The sequence below is a fragment of the Leuciscus leuciscus genome, assembly GCF_965113295.1.
Source record: "Leuciscus leuciscus genome assembly, chromosome: 8".
NCBI classification, from domain to species: Eukaryota; Metazoa; Chordata; class Actinopteri; order Cypriniformes; family Leuciscidae; genus Leuciscus; species Leuciscus leuciscus.
In genome coordinates this window covers 27,507,380-27,524,527 of record NC_138732.1, presented here as the reverse complement: position 1 = coordinate 27,524,527, position 17,148 = coordinate 27,507,380, and the positions used below count along the sequence as shown (strand labels likewise).

General features: G+C 37.8%; 1 protein-coding gene across 1 annotated transcript in view; it reads left to right on the top strand.

Annotated features, from left to right (window-relative positions):
* Positions 1-16,597, top strand: part of aff2 (AF4/FMR2 family, member 2) — a 227,105-nt gene extending 210,508 nt beyond the window's left edge. Inside the window, exons 13-21 of the mRNA XM_082178263.1 lie at positions 1,155-1,413; positions 1,940-2,076; positions 2,226-2,289; positions 4,926-5,062; positions 5,163-5,234; positions 8,564-8,657; positions 8,901-8,950; positions 11,002-11,219; positions 15,637-16,597. Coding sequence (XP_082034389.1) covers positions 1,155-1,413; positions 1,940-2,076; positions 2,226-2,289; positions 4,926-5,062; positions 5,163-5,234; positions 8,564-8,657; positions 8,901-8,950; positions 11,002-11,219; positions 15,637-15,758 — 1,153 coding nt within the window. The 3' untranslated portion in view covers positions 15,759-16,597. The remainder of the gene's footprint in view (positions 1-1,154; positions 1,414-1,939; positions 2,077-2,225; positions 2,290-4,925; positions 5,063-5,162; positions 5,235-8,563; positions 8,658-8,900; positions 8,951-11,001; positions 11,220-15,636) is intronic.
* The last annotated feature ends 551 nt before the right edge of the window (positions 16,598-17,148 follow it).

The window sequence follows — 17,148 nt, the reverse complement described above, 5'->3', positions numbered from 1 at the left end:
GCATTCACCCTTTTAATTGAATTAGAAAAGCAAAGAAGCCTTTTTATTTAGTGTTGTTAACTGATGAGACTCATGTTTTATAGCATATTTTCAGCCTAATAAACCAAGGTAAAAAAAAAAGAAAAGATGCTGCTGTACAGGACAGTCTGTCTCAGTGGAGCTTCTTTATTTAGCACTTAGGCTAAGTTTAGACATGTAAGCACTTATGTAAATGAATTTAGCCGAGTTTATATTAGAGCACATGCACGTGCCACCACCTTCACTTTCATATGCACATTACCTTTTGTCTGTCCCTTGTTGTTCTAGAAAAAGGACAAAAAGGAACAAAAATGTTGAATTTAAAAGCTTGGACCTAAAGTAGGCTTGGACTAATGTCAAGTAAAAAGAGAAAATGTATAGACCATAAATATTTCTTACTGGCCATGAAACTGTATTTATCATTATTGTAATAAAAAAAGGAATTGTCCCTCACATGCAGCGTCAAATATACAATAAGCCGACAGGCTCTGTCTCTCTGTGAAACCGCACCTGTCACAAAAACATGGACACATTGTGATTTTGTTTTTCATAATTTTGTTCCGATGCAAGTAGTAATCCACATATGTGTCGCCTCATGGAGTTTTGGTTAGTTCGCATTCGCAAACAGATTTTTGCAGAAGGTTGTATGTCTGAGCAGTCAGCGTTAGATTATCGTTCTTAAAACATTTAATGAGTGGCATCTCTATTCTGACTGATAAAACCAGGCATCACCAAACGGGGTGATGTAGTGCAAAAAGCATTGCATGATCATCAGTCCTAAGATGTTTTCAGAGAACATATCTTCAAAATACAGGCCATTGTGTGGTAACCTCACAAAATGTTATTAGATTTGGGCTTAAAAAAACTATTTGGCTATGAGAGTGAGGTAAGAACTTAATTTAAGAGACATTCTCTGAAAACAAGTCCTAATATATTTTAGGACGAGGACGATATCTTATTGCTTCTCCTAATTGTACTTAAACAGGATGTCTCTATATTAGGAAATGTTTGATAAGTCTCTGAGGTATTATGCTGCAATTACATTGCAAGTCCTAAAATCCAATATTTTGTGTCCTGTATGTGCATATAAAGAAACCTTTGACATGTTTTTAAAAAAAATGTTTATTTGTTCCAAGTTCATTGAAGAAGCAACCTCGCAAGCGGGAGGATAAACTGTTACCGCCTCTACTGTCACCGCTGTCGGATGAACCGGTGGGACGCCCACGGAGGAGCAGTGAATGCAGCTCCCTCAGTCAGGAAGGAAGCACCTCCACCGTCCCAAACACCCTCTCCTCCACCCGCACAATCCCTGCCTCCTGCTCTTCATCGTCGTCCTCGTCACACAAACACCGCAAAGGAGAGAACAAATCCTTCTCCCATTCAAAGACCAGCACTGTAAGATGGATGGATGGATGGATGGATGGATGGATGGATGGATGGATGGATGGATGGATGGATGGATGGATGGATGGATGGATGGATGGATGGATGGATGGATGGATGGATGGATGGATGGATGGATACAGTAGATAGATAGATAGATAGATAGATAGATAGATAGATAGATAGATAGATAGATAGATAGATAGATAGATAGATAGATAGATAGATAGATAGATAGATAGATAGATAGATAGATAGATAGATAGATAGATAGATAGATAGATAGCTCGTTTGAGGTCTTCACCACATTTCCTGTGTTTTTGCTAAACTAATTACCTTTTTGGAAAGATTTCAAAATAGCCTTCAAGACACGTGAATGGCTCCCATGAGCCCATCATCCAAAATCAATCCAACTAAATGGCCCTAAAAATAAAAACACTGAGTAGATGCAGAACAGATAAAGAGTGAATGGATCCTTTATGTATTATTCAAGCTTTTAAAGGCTAATCATCATTTTAATGTTCTCTTGTGTTTCCAGGATGAAGATGGTCACAGCAAGCCGTCCGGTGGTTTTCATGGCAATGGTCAGTCGGACACAGACCTCTGGTCAAACCCTTCAACACTGTCCATTGAGCACATGGAGCCCAGGAGACCTAAACTCACATTTAATAACACGTATGTAACAGCCATGTGATTATTTTGGGTAATAACTGACATATGTATTACGTGTTCCAATTGTATAGTAGCTCTACATATTTGAGGTTTGTGTTTATGCGAACAATTGCAGATACGTGAAAAACAAACCAATCTTTATATGATTACAGAGTTCACAATGCAGATTACTACATGCAGGAAGCCAAGAAGTTGAAGCACAAGGCAGATGCTTTGGTAAGTCTATTTATAATTAATCTATATGCCAGCAAAAAAGTTTAACCATTTAAAAAAAATGGTTACTTGAAATAAAATAAACATTAACTACATTTATATATATATATATATATATATATATATGAAGAGTTCAGATGCAAAAGCATCTAAGTACCATCTGAAATTTTCTTCTAGAATGATTTTTTAGTGTGTCTTTATTTTTCATTTGTATAATTTGTAATCACCATTTTTAAATGAAATCCATGTGTAAATAACAGATTTTTTTTTTCGAAGCAGAAACATTATGACTTACTATAGTGTAAACTACAGAAAGACATTATTGCTCAAAAATTGATCTGATAATTCTCCATTTTGATATTAGTGCTTATTCTGACTTTTGATTGCAGAATTTAGTTCCTATGGTCATTTTAAACCTGTAATTATGTTTTAAATATATAAAATGTCATTTCCCGGCTTAAAAAGCCCCAGAAAAAATATTATTATTATTATTTAATTTTAATTTTTTTATTGTTGTTTTTGTTGTGGTTAAACATATAATATTACTACTGCTAGTACTAATAATATTTTTAATCTTAAAAAGTCAAGCAAAATTTCTAGTGATATGTTTTTCTATCTTTGTTCCACTCTAAAAGATTGCTCAGATTTGTTCAGCTACAAATTGCTCTTTGTGAATGCAACATCTATAAGGCATTATCAGTGGCGTAACTTTGTTTTAAAAAGTGGGTGGGACAGGTGGGGTGGGGTGGGGTGGGGTGGGGTGGGGGGGTTGCTAATAAAATGCTAAATCAGATATATGAACAATAACATTACGATGACCTTCAATCGATTTAAATAGTAGGCTACATGGGGTTTAATTTGTCGTTTAATGAGATGTAACCTGATATATGTATCCGCTGCTTGACTAACGTGTATCTTAATGGTCCAGTGGTAGAACTTTCGCCAACCGTGTCAGAGGTTCTGGGTTCTAATCTGCTCTCGCATAGTTATTTTTTTTTTTTTTCTCATATAATTTTTTTTTTTCTCATCAAAACCGTTTATGTTCATCAGTGGTTGTATATCAAGCAGGGGCACGTTTGTGTGCATTATGTTTTGTGATTTCACCAGAACGAATAGAGAGTATCCGCAACGGACTGAAGCGCGCGTCCGAGTGAAGACAGTGCGGTCCACCGAAAACACTGTATCCGCGCCACTGATCACAGCGCCAACGAGCACTTTGATCACTTGATTTAAAAAACACATTTGAGCACTAGATCGTCTTTTATTTAAAAAACGAACGAAATGAATGCTCTGCCAGTTAACTGGAGATGTTTTATTTATTTGTAGAATTGGTACATTCGTGCCGCGAGATGTTTTAAAAAGTGATGGGGACAATATCGACCCTGGCAAAAAGTGGTGGGGACATGTCCCACCCGTCCCACCCGCAAATTACGCCTATGGGCATTATAATAGTGTGGGAACCCTGAATCTGAAATCTTGGCAGCTAAACACTGCTGGTAACATCCTTCAGATCTCTTCCGAAACTCTAGAGTAGACGCATGCGAAGTTATGAAGTGTTTTACTCAGGAGAATAATCTGCAAAGCCAGAGACTCCATTCAACTCTCCCTGCAGCCTAGGAGAAATTAGCGCAATCTTTAGAGATTTTTCTTTCCAATGGGAAGTTAGCACTCAGTGAGAGTAGATGAAAAATTCCTGTCACACTGCTCTTAACTACACGGACACATAACCCTTCCGCTACGGAGAGCCATTAGCAAGCTGAGAAAAAGCTCTCTCGGCAGACCTTTTATAATTGAAGACTTTCCAATCTAGGCGAGCGAGAGCCCTTGTGTCTGCCCTTAGCATCCATAAAACAGGAGCTTTGTTAGAGATTTACAAAACAGAACCCCCAGAACCCCTAATAATTGGATCCAGGCAATTATCTCTGGAGACATTGTCCATTATCGCAAGTTACTTCCTCTCTGTCATAAATCGCTATGACGATGTATAGGCCTAGTCATGAATACAAAGTAAAGGGAATTGATTGCCAGCGCTACATGAGCGTAGTGGCAGGCGTGTAATGAATCCCTCGCTTCGTATTGAAGGGCTCACTTGAAAACGAATGGACTTGGCTCCAGAGGTGCCGGCGGAGGCAAGTGGTCAGTAAATCTATTTTACGCTCCTATGGAGATGAGATATACTCTTATTGTTTGTAGTTGTCTGCGTGAGTTGGATGCTGTTGGGGTTTTTTCGGAGGCAGGCGTAATGTGGTTTCGGGCTATTGATTCGTTTGTGTTTGAGAAACGAGACATGCGAGTTCAAGTTAGCCTTTACGGGGTCGTACCGATAAGTCAGGGTGAAAAACATAATCCCTAAATGTGGAGAAAATCACTTCGCACTACTTCACCGCACAAAATGAACTGCTCTGAATCATAAACTTGTCGTGAAGTTGGAGATATATGCCAGTCCGGAGGCCATAAATCTGCACGTTGCAGCACTATCATAGAGACCTGCATTACATCTTGAGACATATGAGAATTACCTCAGTCTAATGGCTTTATTTCCTCCTCCCATGATATCTGTTTTCTATATGCCTTTACGAGCTTTGAAAATTACGTCAGTCTTTTTCATTCGCGTAATTACCGCCACTTTTGCTTCACAGATGGACAAGTTCGGCAAAGCTGTGAATTACGCAGACGGGGCGCTCTCGTTCATCGAATGTGGCAACGCCATGGAACGGGACCCGTTAGAGGCCAAGTCACCTTACACAATGTACTCAGAAACCGTAGAGCTCATCAGGTCAGTGCCCTCTTCGTATCTTGATAAATCGAAAATAAAAGATGGTTGTCATTATACGTCCTATCAGGCTTGTGTAACTCATGTACTTTTGTTATTTAAGGTACGCAATGAGATTAAAGAACTTCACCAGTCATTCCGCCACAATAGCTGAGAAGAAGCTCGCTGTACTGTGGTAAGTTTGCTCTATTTGATCATATATATCGTTCAAATGTTTGGGGTCAGTACGATTATTTTGGTTTTTATTTTTTGGAAATAAATGAATACTTTAAATATTAAATTAAAGACATTAAATTGATTGAAAGTGACAAAGCTTTCTGCTTACCAAAAATTTATCAGTTTTCACAAAAATATGAAGCACACAACTGTTTTCAACATTGATAATAATGAGAAATGTTTCTTGAACATCAAATCAGCATATTAGAATGATTTCTGAAGGAAACAGTGAACAGTGACACTGAAGACTGGAGAAATGTGCATCGCAGGAATAAATTACATTTTAAAGTGTATTCCAATAGAAAACAGTTATTTTAAATTGTAATAATAATTTTTTTTATCAAATAAATGCAGCCTTGGTTAGCAGAAGAGACTTATTTCTGAAACATTCAAAAAAATCTTGCCAATCACAATCTTCAATCTGATTGGCTAGCTCACAGTTTCCAGAAATTAAGGATGCATAAGTTTTGCTTACAATGCTTCTGCAATGAGCACTTTAGAAGAAGAGCTACTTGCTTGATTCTTACAATGTTTGCGAAGCTCATAGAATCGAACTTTAGCAAGTAAACATGCTGTCCTTGAGAATATCCCTACATTCCGCTTTGCTTCGAGAGTTACGCAGGTTATATGACATTAACCACCCTTAAACGTCACAGAAAAAGATGACTCATGGTCAATCACTTTAAATGTTAATTAGAAGAACCTTTCTTTACTATGTAGACAGAATGACCCACAATGTCCTCAAGCCGTTATGCCAAGTCTGGAGATGTCAGATTAAAGCAGTGCCTATTTGAGAGAAAACAATTTTATTTAAAGTGTCATATGCAGTTATACACTCAACATGCATGGAGGTCAAAATGCGAATTGCATTGATAACGCAACTGATGTAGTTGTTTTGGAGTGGTGTAAGCGTTCGGGCCTTCTAAGGGCGTTAGGGGTGGTATTATAACTCCAACGCCGTTCCCCGCGTACCATCAGAAGCTAAATCCAGCGCTTTGCTCTAGCAGCCAGTTAAATCTCCTCTCAGCCATCGCTCGACGACAATCATCCGTATCTGGAAGGAAGCTTTAAAACACTGCTAAAGCGCTTAATCAGCTTAGAGTGGATCATTATTCCTGTATTTCATTAAGCTATTAGAGGATAATGAAAGATTTCCACATGGTGACGGCAGAAACATATTCTCGCCCAGATAAAAGCCGCCCGTGCTCTGCCTGCCTGTCACGCCGCGGCGGCTTGTTTATTCTGAATGTCAAGGTTAGTTTTGCGCTTATAGCGGAATGACAGTCATCAGCGCAGATTGGAATTCAGCTGCCAGTCTTTCTGGCTTGTTAATGAAAGCCGTCTAGCAGCCGAAAGGGATTTTCAAAGGCTGCTGCGTTTATGATTTATAAACCTGGGTCGAGGACATAATACTGTTCGGGTGATATTATATGCATTTGAGAGAGCTGTGAAAAGATGTTTACTCTCTGGCTTCAGATATATTAGGCCAATAGATTTTGACCTGTGACATAGGGAAATGTTTCACGCACAATGAAGACGCATCAACAAGATGCCATAAAAGACCTTTTCAATTCTGGCCGGCTTTAGGGGGATAGACACCTTGCTTATATATTAATGTGACTTTAGTAGTTTGGACGCGTCAGAAATGTGAGAAAGCTAGTTTTGGTTTCATGGGGCTGTGCATATGTCCCAAGCATCTGGTGTCTCGCAAGCATACTGTTGAAAGGTCAGCCACCCCATGATACTGGCTGCTTTTTCCTCACTGCTCATATTGATGCACACTGATGCTTATGATAATACTGTTGTTGTTTTTGTTGTTGTTGTTGTTGTCAAAATGATTCAAGTTTTTGCTATAGGGTTTTTTGGCCCTGTGAATTTTCACAATTGCTAGTATTCAACTACTAACTGTGTCCAACTGTGGGCATACGTGCATCACAGGATCATTTGTTTTGTTTTGTTTTGTTTTTAACATTCACCTGAAGACATTTCCGCCTTATCTGAAAGTTTGTATTGTTTTTAATAACACTCGATGGTGGAAATGAAATTTTTGGAATAAAACAGCCGACTCCTTTAAAAGTCACATTCACACGGCAGCAGAATACAGTTGTCAGTCGTTGTACGGTTATGTTCACACACATTTCAGTTTCTTACGGGAGTGACACCCGTACACACTATTACCGTATAACTCACACCCGTACATTTTCAGGACTCACAACCGCATTCTCAAAAAAAAAATCTGCGCTGTGTGAACGGATCCGGACCAGACAACTAGTTGTCTGTCACGTCATACAGTGCGATAGCCGTGTGTTGTGGGTTTTCGTGTGACTCAAATGCTCCACTCTCCACACGGATATAGCCTAATAGCTGCTGTCGGTTAATGAAGATTTAACGGATGAACCTGGGGCTCGATTGGACACTTGTCGTGTCAAAAGTGATAAGACTTTTCAATTCTCTGGACGTCGCCATCTTTGTAATATTTGGTCCTGTCGCTATGAGTACTGGTTAGAGAGCACGGGCTTGATTCCCATTGGACGTTCATACAGACAGTATTCGAGATGCTACTGTAAGTTGCTGTTTGAACGGGACATTTCGAGACTCGTGGCTGTCAATCCCAAAAACTGACGGTGTGAATGTAGCCTTTGTCTTGCTAAAGCGAATTTCATGCATCCTAAAAACAATGTTTTCACATTTTTTGTAGGATTTGACAGAATTACCGCTTGGTTAGAAAAAAAGATTCATTTATATTGTTATTTTCTCTTTATTTACTTCACATTTTGTTTAATATATCATCTCAAGCTGTTCTTTAACACTGTAGTTAATATACTGTATAACATTTTTGGTCATAATGGAAATGATGGCACAATTGTGGGAACGTCATCATTTCATATACAGTACATGATGGTTGAAGATCACGTCACTTTTTTGATTATTATGTTTTTAGAAATGCAATAAAAAATTTCTATGATGGATTTTTATATTTAAGACAAAAAGTCTAGGTCTGTGACAAGAATAAAACAATCAATCAACACAAAATCATGATTTTTTTTGCATACATAATTAATAATGGCATGGTTAAAAATGTCCAGTTTTATTGTAATCTTAATATAACAAAAAGTTTGTTTTAATAAAAATCAAATCAGTGGGATATAAAAGTGCACAAAGCTAAAGAAACACCCATGCATTGCCTTGATGAAGCTACATTAGTATTCATAACAGCGTCTTTCAATATTCCTAGAATACGTTAGGCAGGATCTTAATGGCACATAATGATTATTTTCTCTTTTTCAGCAATCGATGTTTGTCACTTCTGTACTTGCGAATGTTCAAGTTGAAGAAAGATCACGCAATGAAGTATTCACGCTCACTAATGGAGTATTTCAAGGTAAGACCCCATGCCTTTGTTTCTTGCAAATAAGTAAAAGAGCCAGAGATCATGGTTTTTGACTGCATATTTATTTGAATAGCATGTTCTCATGTATTATGCATCCCATTATTACATGTACACCGTTAAATTGTAAACTAATTATGCAGTTCATTTGCACGAGACGTACCATGTTTGCATTTTCTGATTACGTGCTGTCTGTTTATAAATAATGTTCTCAACCTACGTTTCTTGTTCCCTCAGAATTCTGCGAAAAGTTCCCAAGCACCTTCACCGTGGGGAGCCAATGGAAAGTACGTGCATTTTTCCTCTCCTTGTCCTTTTGTATTTCTGCCAGCTTATGAAAAGATTCTGCCAGCTTATGAAAAGATTCCATCTTGCTTGAGAACAGCCTGAAACTTCCTCCCGCTGCCAAGTAGGGGGGGGAAAAAACTATAGTGTGAGATATGAAACCTCAGTCATGGTTTCTTGACATCAATGAAAGGACATGAAGAGATGAACTCTGGGAAAGCAGCATCGCTTCCATGTCAGCTCCATGGCAACTGAGTACCAATGGGGTGAGCTGGTGCGAGAGGCGCTGTGTTTGACTGTGTGTGTGTGTCTGATCTGGCCTTTAGCAGGACACTACCCAGGCCCGCTGTTCGCCTGCCAACCTGCCTGTCAAAAGCTATTAGCCTCACCGGTCCGGCCCCTGCAGCCACTACATTAGCAATAAAGAGTGTGATCAACACATCCATCCTCAACCTCCTCCTCATCCTTTACCATCATGAATCTTTTTTGCCTTTTTTTTTTTCGCCTCCGAGGGAGTTTATTTATCTTAGCGGAGCCCTGAAACCCGTTGCGAACGGGCCTGGCTGTTGACAGGGCGCATAATTTAGCCGGCCGAGGCTTGAGTGTGTTTTCATTTTTCAGTGGATTACAGGCCACTGAACCAGATTGTTTGGGGTTGCAGGACTAAAGAGACCAATGAATATGTGTGCCGATGGTTGTCTGGAGGGACGACTGTGTCTGCAGGTTACTGTTGAGAATGTACTGAGATTCTGATTAAAGGGTTGTTGGGTAAATATAAAGAATCGTATAGCTGGCGGCAGTGGTGCTACCCTTGTGAATAAGAAGTGTGATTTATTGTATTGAATGTGCACTTGAAGCGTACTTCAAATCTTAAAAGTATATTTAAAAAAATCTGTACTTGCAGATAATATAATATTAATGAAACAAAACACTATAAAGAAATATATGATCAATAAGTTAAGTTAAGAAATTTTCAACTTTGTTATACAAGATTCAACTCGTTTAAAGTCAGTTTAATGTAATTTAAGTTGAAATGACTTAAACATCCAAGTTGATTGTACTTAAAAATGTAAGGCAGCATTTTTTTTATTTTTTTTTTACAATGAAGGCCACTTCTTTTCTTAACAAACTTATCTAAACTTTTAAAAAGTGCCATTGTTATAAAATTTTTAAAAAGTGTTACTTTAAAGTACATTTTAAATCATTGTTTTAATAATCTTGCTTGCATGATTTAAAGACGTGCACTGTGTTGACTAACACACTTAAGATTGTGGTTACACTTTACAATAAGGTTACAGTAACAATACAGTAACAAATGTATTGCTCATGGTTAGTTCATGTTAGTTAATACATTAACTAATGTTAATTAATGAACCTTATTGTAAAGTGCTACCGCACATGTAAAGTGCTTTATTATCAACTGTAGTCTGTTATTTTATGGTACATTGAAAGTTAATATATACTAAATTGCAACTTCATCATTACAAATGCGTAATTACAAATACATGACACTAGTTTCATTAGAAAGCCACAGCCAATCAAAACGTATTTGAGTAATATAGAGTAATGTGGCACTGGATATTTATCCAATGAGAATTCACTGTGGGCGGGGTTACCATTACTCTTAAAATTAAATGTTCTTTATCAGCACCTATATGGTTCCATGCTGAACATTTAATATTTATGGAACCATTCCATTGCACAAAAGGTTCTTTATAGTGTCAAAAGGTTCTTTCATTAAAATGTTCTCCATGTTTTTTTTTTAAGAACTGTTGACTGAAAGGTTCTTAGGGGAACACAAAATATTTATTCTACGGTATTGCTACGAATACCCTTTTGGCATCTTTATTTTTAAGAATGAAGCATAAAAATATACAGAAACTGAGCAACAAACTTTCTTTTAATGTGTCGCTTGTTACTTACCTTTGAAGGATAGGAATGATCCGTTTTGAGGGTATGGAAAGTGCCGGCTCAATTTGAAATAATACTGGTATACAGTGGATTGGATTTTCCAAAATTCTCATTGGTCAATGTTTCATCTGTGTCCTACCAGGAGCACAGGTACCCCGTCTCCCATGTCCCTGAGTCCATCTCCTGTCAGTTCGGTCAGCAGCGGCACTGGAGTGATGGGCTCTTCCTCTGCCTCTGGAAGTGTGGCCATTCCCCAACGCATCCACCACATGGCAGCCAGCCATGTCAACATCACCAACAACATCCTGCGCAGCTACGAACACTGGGAAACCTCTGACAAGCTGGCCCAGGAAAGTCAAGGTAGGATGGGTTTTGAGTTATATTTCAGGTTTTATTGTTCAGTAGACAGCTTGTACAGACACTTGTTTAGACTGAAAGTACAGAGTGGAGCAGAGCGATAAATACTGATATAGCCTATATATACAGTGATTTTGTTGGGATATAACATTAAGCAATGCTGTTTAGACGAAAGCGACGAAAGGCTATAAAGGAAGTGTTGTGCGGAAAGCCCTTATATGGAGATGATTTGGGCGTGTTTTATGCAAATGACTAACCTCATGCACGCACACGCTCATTTAAAATACTCCAAATTCGTTAACATTAGAACGAGGTTAAAGTCGACATGAAACCAAAATTGACCCTGTTTACTTTGTTAGCGCATATTACTAGTCTTGTGGTGAACAACTAATCCGTGCAAGTTAATACACTGAAAAAAATGTTTTGCCGTGGTAATCTTTAATCAAAATCTGAAAAGTTACTTCCGGCCTGGAATGGCGTTCCTTCTCTGATGACGCCGGTTTGACGGCTTGGGTTGAAAACGCTTAACCACTCCCCTCAAACCGTTAGTCTGCTATGAGCAGAGATGGAGAGGAGGAGCACTAAAGTGAAACCCTGCCCTCTGTTCAATATTCCGTTTCACTTGGAAATACGTCACAACACTGGAGAAAAGTCGTTTGCAACTTCCGGTTCACACAGACTTTAAGAACAAAAATGCGGACACACGTGTTTTAGGTAGGAATTTTTTGTATAGTTATCCTGTATGTACAGGAAAAATGAGTGAAAAAGACCCATTCTTTTAAGCTGTTTCAGGAAAAATACTGTAAAGAGCAATACGTACAATATTTATCAAAGTTGATCAAATATCAATGTATATTTTTTATAGCTATAGTCGAGAGACAATTCGTCATTCGCCTGCCATTTTTAGGGCTTTTATATCTTGCATTACAAAACAATCATTGAAGTGAAGAATCACTTTCCCAAATTCTCCTAAAATCTCTCCCTCGCGGATAAATCTAATTCATCTTCGCTGTCATAAACTGTATCTCTGTGTTATATAAGAAATTCACCTCTCACACTTGCAGTGACTCAACATTTTGATATGAACCACCAGAGATATGAAAAAGCCACTATGCTAATTGCATTTGAGATCTGATGTGGTTTGTCATCCCTCTCTTTCGTTCTCTCTCTCTCTCTGTCCTCTGGAGGAGACTAATTAAAACGCTCTGAGACCCCGTGTGTTGTACGAGGTCTCCCCCGCCTCAGAAATCAGCCGTAATAAACTCTCTCTCAACTTCCCCTCCTCAGTGTCTTTCCTAGAAAGGAACGCAGTTAAAGGCTGGTGGGTACGAGCTTTGGTCAGAATGATAGCGGGATTGGCTCATTATGACAGTAGCAGGTCCTCGGGCGCGTACATGACTCTTTAGTCTGTTGTTGTCGTCTGTTTGCTAATTGCTGCAGTCATTAGTAGGTGGCAGTGATGTCATCAGATACTCACATTATCTTCAGGCTAAACTTAAGAAGATTCACATTGATGTTTCTCTTTGATTTTCAGTGCCTGGGAAAATTTAATTAAAGATGAATGGGTAGTGTTAAAAAAAAAATTTGATTTTTCTGTGTTCAGTGAAGAAAGAATTATTATTTTTAATTATTATCTTTATAGTAGTTTTTATTTTTATTTTATTTTTATTTATTTTTATCATAGCTGCATGAAAACTAGTGGCTGAAAGGGTAAAAAAAAAAAACATTTCTTAACTCTTGCCCCGCCAGTGTTTATTTTTTAAGTTGCCAGCCAGCGCCAGCATTTTTGATCATTTTCACAAAAATCTCACGGCCCCCTGAATATTTTGTTGTATGATCTGAACATGCAATATATCAAAAGAGAGAACAGAGCCTTTGCTTTTAAACACACACACACACACACACACACACACACACACAAAAAAAACAAGCTTCATGAATTATTTTTTTATCAACACTTGAATCTGGGTAAGATTCATAAAAAAAGCAACATTTTGTACAAAAAGCACAAAACATTTTTTTTTTTTTTGTAAAAGACTACAATATGCAAAGGCAATGCTTTTATCACTTGTTTCTGAATCTTTTTCGCCTGTAAAAAGTGATAATTTGACTTATTATAAAAAAATTGAGGAAACCCGTTGCCTTAAAATTATTAAGTAATTAAACTTCATGCTTAATCGAAAAAATTAAGTAATGTGGAATTGTCAAGTTCACATAACTTATTTTTTTTCAATTAAGCATTACGTTTATTTACTTAATACGTTTATTTACTTAATAATTTTAAGGCAATGGGTTTACTTTAAAAAAAATTAAGTAAAGCCGCGTTTCCACCGCAGGAACTTTCCCCAGGAACTAGGAACTTTGGGCTGGTACTCGATGTGTTTACACCGCAGGAACCAGGGTCTAAATGAAGTTCCGGGTAAATATTTCCCCCTCCGATAGTCCCTGCTCATGAGGTAGTACTTTTTCAAAGTTCAGGAACTTTCAGGGGTGGGACTTGTGCGCTGCACAACCTGATTGGTTGTGTTCTCGCCGCATTTTGGTTGGATGATTCCACGCAGCATTTTATTTATTTTTAACCTCCCTTTTTAAAAAATCGATTGCGGTTCGTGTCGTGGCTTCATGCAGTAAGAGTTGTCTGTCTGCAAATATGGAATTTAATAAAAAAACTGGTGGACTGGCGACGAGTTTCAGGCTTTATTAAGGGTATTTGTGGAAGAGGAAACTTTCTGCGCGTTCGTCCCAGCCATCTCACGGTCAATGTCCGCAATAGCTGATAACATACAAATTTTATATCTAACGTTAGCATTACGAGCTTACTGAACACGCTTTATCAGTGCTCATCTCTTTTCTGCCACAGCTTTTATTATTAAGTCTTTGTTTACACATTGTCATCTATTGCAAGGCACTCCAAACCATGTTACAAATTTACTATAACAGGATTGAAATAGCCCTTTTTTTGGTTAGAGTAACAAACAACTATTTACAAGACTGTCACTATTTATGATTGATAGACGGGGTTCAGGCTTTCTTTAAAGCGTATTTGCGAAAGAGGACATTTTTTTGCGCGTTCGTCCCAGGCATCTCACAATAACATAACATACGTTGTCTAATTTTATACGCATACGAGCTTTCTGAACACGCTTTAGTATCAGTGCTCGTCTATTTTGTTTTGTTAATTACCTCGTTAGTAAACCAATACATAACTGCAGCACAGTTTGAATCTCCTCTATACTTATTATAAATGTGGCGCTCAAAACTGATTACTGTCCGTCGCAGACTGGGAGGAGCAGTTGCGCGCAGTTTACCTTCCCGGTACTTTAGACCGCGGTGTAAACGCAGAAAGCAACCGGTCTGGGGCAAAAAAAGTTCCTGGGACAAAAGTTCCTGGGACAAATTGTTCCGGGTAATTTCGGTGGAAACGCGGCTTAAGTGAACTGAAAATTTTTTTTTACAGTGTGGAGATTCTGGCCTCTATCAGAATATGTGTAATAGCGCCCCCTACCATGTAACAGTGGATTGACTGAAAATTCCTGCAATGTTGGGAAAGAGTTGTGTCATAAATTACGGAAAATTCTGTCAATGGCGGGGGAAAGAGTTAAGATAAATTCTTAAGAATCTTGATACTTAATGGAATCATACAAAAACATACGATTATTAGAAAAAAGTAAGCACCCCTAAACATACCCGTCACTGGGGCGTAAGAAGACCGTACGAAAATGTTCAAATGACATTGTGCGAATTCATATTAATTAGCCACCAAAATGTAAAATAGTTGTGAATTGCCTTGAGATTGTTTTGGGATGTTTCTAAATGCAATTCGTGAAATAGTTCACACTAAAATGAAAATTCGGTCATAATTTACTCACCCTCAAGTTGTTCCAAAACCTGTATGCATTTCGTTCTTCTGCTGAACACAAAAGAAGATATTTTGAAGAATGTCTACCAAATTGATTGACTTCCATTGTGGAAAAAAACTACTATGGAAGTCAATGGTGTCCCTCAACTGTTTGGTTACCATTATTCTTCAAAATATCTTCCTTTGTGTTCCACATAACACAGGTTCTGGAACAACTTGAGAGTGAGTAAATTACAGAATTTTCATTTCTGGGTGAACTATCCCTTTAAGAAGTCCTCAAATATATTCTTAAGATCTTTTTTTTTTTTTTCTGAATACATAACTACTTTTGAATGCCGTCAATGGACCCACATGCTCTTTGGGTTAGATTAGTATTTACGTCTTTTTCGCCAGCAAGTTGCATCTGCTTTGTTGTTGGTTTTTGCTGTCAGTGCCACACTAAAAAATGGCACTTAATGTCCAATAGATCGTCAGCAGCTGTTATATGTAATTTACCAGAGTCTCAAACTTCCCTTGATGACGATCACTGATGTGTGTGTCTCTATCTCTCTCTTCTGCCAGAGTTCTTTGTGGAGCTGGACTCAGTAATGGAACCGTTGACGCAGCACAGCAGCATGACAGAACTGGTGCGCTACATACGCCAAGGATTGCACTGGCTTCGGCTGGAGGCCCATTTGTTATAGTGCTGGCACTTCCACTGTGCTCTTCCTCTCTCTCTGTCTTTCTCTCTCCCACTCTCTTCCCCACCGTTCATCACTACCTCCACCATCTTTGCCATCTACAACCCTCCAGAACCCTGAGGGAAGTCGGCAGTTAACCACTAGCGAGCCTCAGAACTGTGAGTTATTCCCTGGAGGGTGCCATGTCCTCGTTCAGGCTTGATTCCTGTAAGAGTACGTCAGGAAAGTCTTGGGATGTCGGATCTGGAAGGACGGAGCGCTGCTGCTTCAAATTACAGCACTATGGGAGGCCAAATGTATTAATCTGTTACAAGAATAGAATTTGTGACTGTATAGCAGCAACTTACTAATGTTGTTGAACGGAAATTCAACTAGTGACCTCTGTGTGGCAAATCAAATTTGCTTTGTGAGGCAGGTTAGGCCAGAAACACACTTTACGCAAGTACGCAAAGGCAGACATGAATTCTTGATCAACATATTGGAAGTGTTTTTAATGTGTGATACTCTGCCAGTATCAATCCTCAGCACTTAAGGGCCGTTAGATTTACCTTTCAATATCAACTTTTTTTCATCTTATCTATTATTTAGTCAAAAAATACATAAATGACATGAATACACCTCTGAACATGTTTTTAAATGTTTAATTAAAATAATTTTTTGTGGGACATAAAGTCAGAAATGTCAGTTATAAGAATGAAATTCTTTAAAAGAACTTAGTTTGGCATAATATATATACACACACTACCTTTCAAAAGTCTGTTTGTTTGATTTGTTTTCATACTTTTATTAAAGACATATTAAATTAAATCCAATCATATATATATACAGTATATATATATATATATATATATATATATATATATATATATATATATATATATATAATGTTACAAAATATTTTAAATAAATCCTCTTCTTTTGAACTTTCTATTCATCAAATAATGGTAATGGAAATTCAGGAACATTTTTTATCACAGTTTTGCAGTATCAGTATCAGCTTTGCATCACAGGAAAAAATTACATTTTAAAATATATTCAAATAGAAAACAGTTCTTTTAAATTATAATCACATTTTACAATATTACCGTATTTTTTATCAAAAGGGGAATTCCTTCGAAAACATGAAAAAAATCTTATGGACCCCAAACTTTTTAACTGTAGTGTATGTGTGTGTATATATAGTAACTGCTTTACTGCTTAATATATTTTTTTAAACATTTAGCAAAAAAAAAACAACTTAAAACAGGAAATGATATCATAGAGAGACCACTCTTGACATACTTGCTTAACTAGCTCTTTAAACTTTTGCTTTAAGTTGAACTGAAACAGAAGTGTCCAATCCTGGCGCTGCAGGGCCTTGGGAACAGGACTGGACATGTCTGGTTCACTCTAA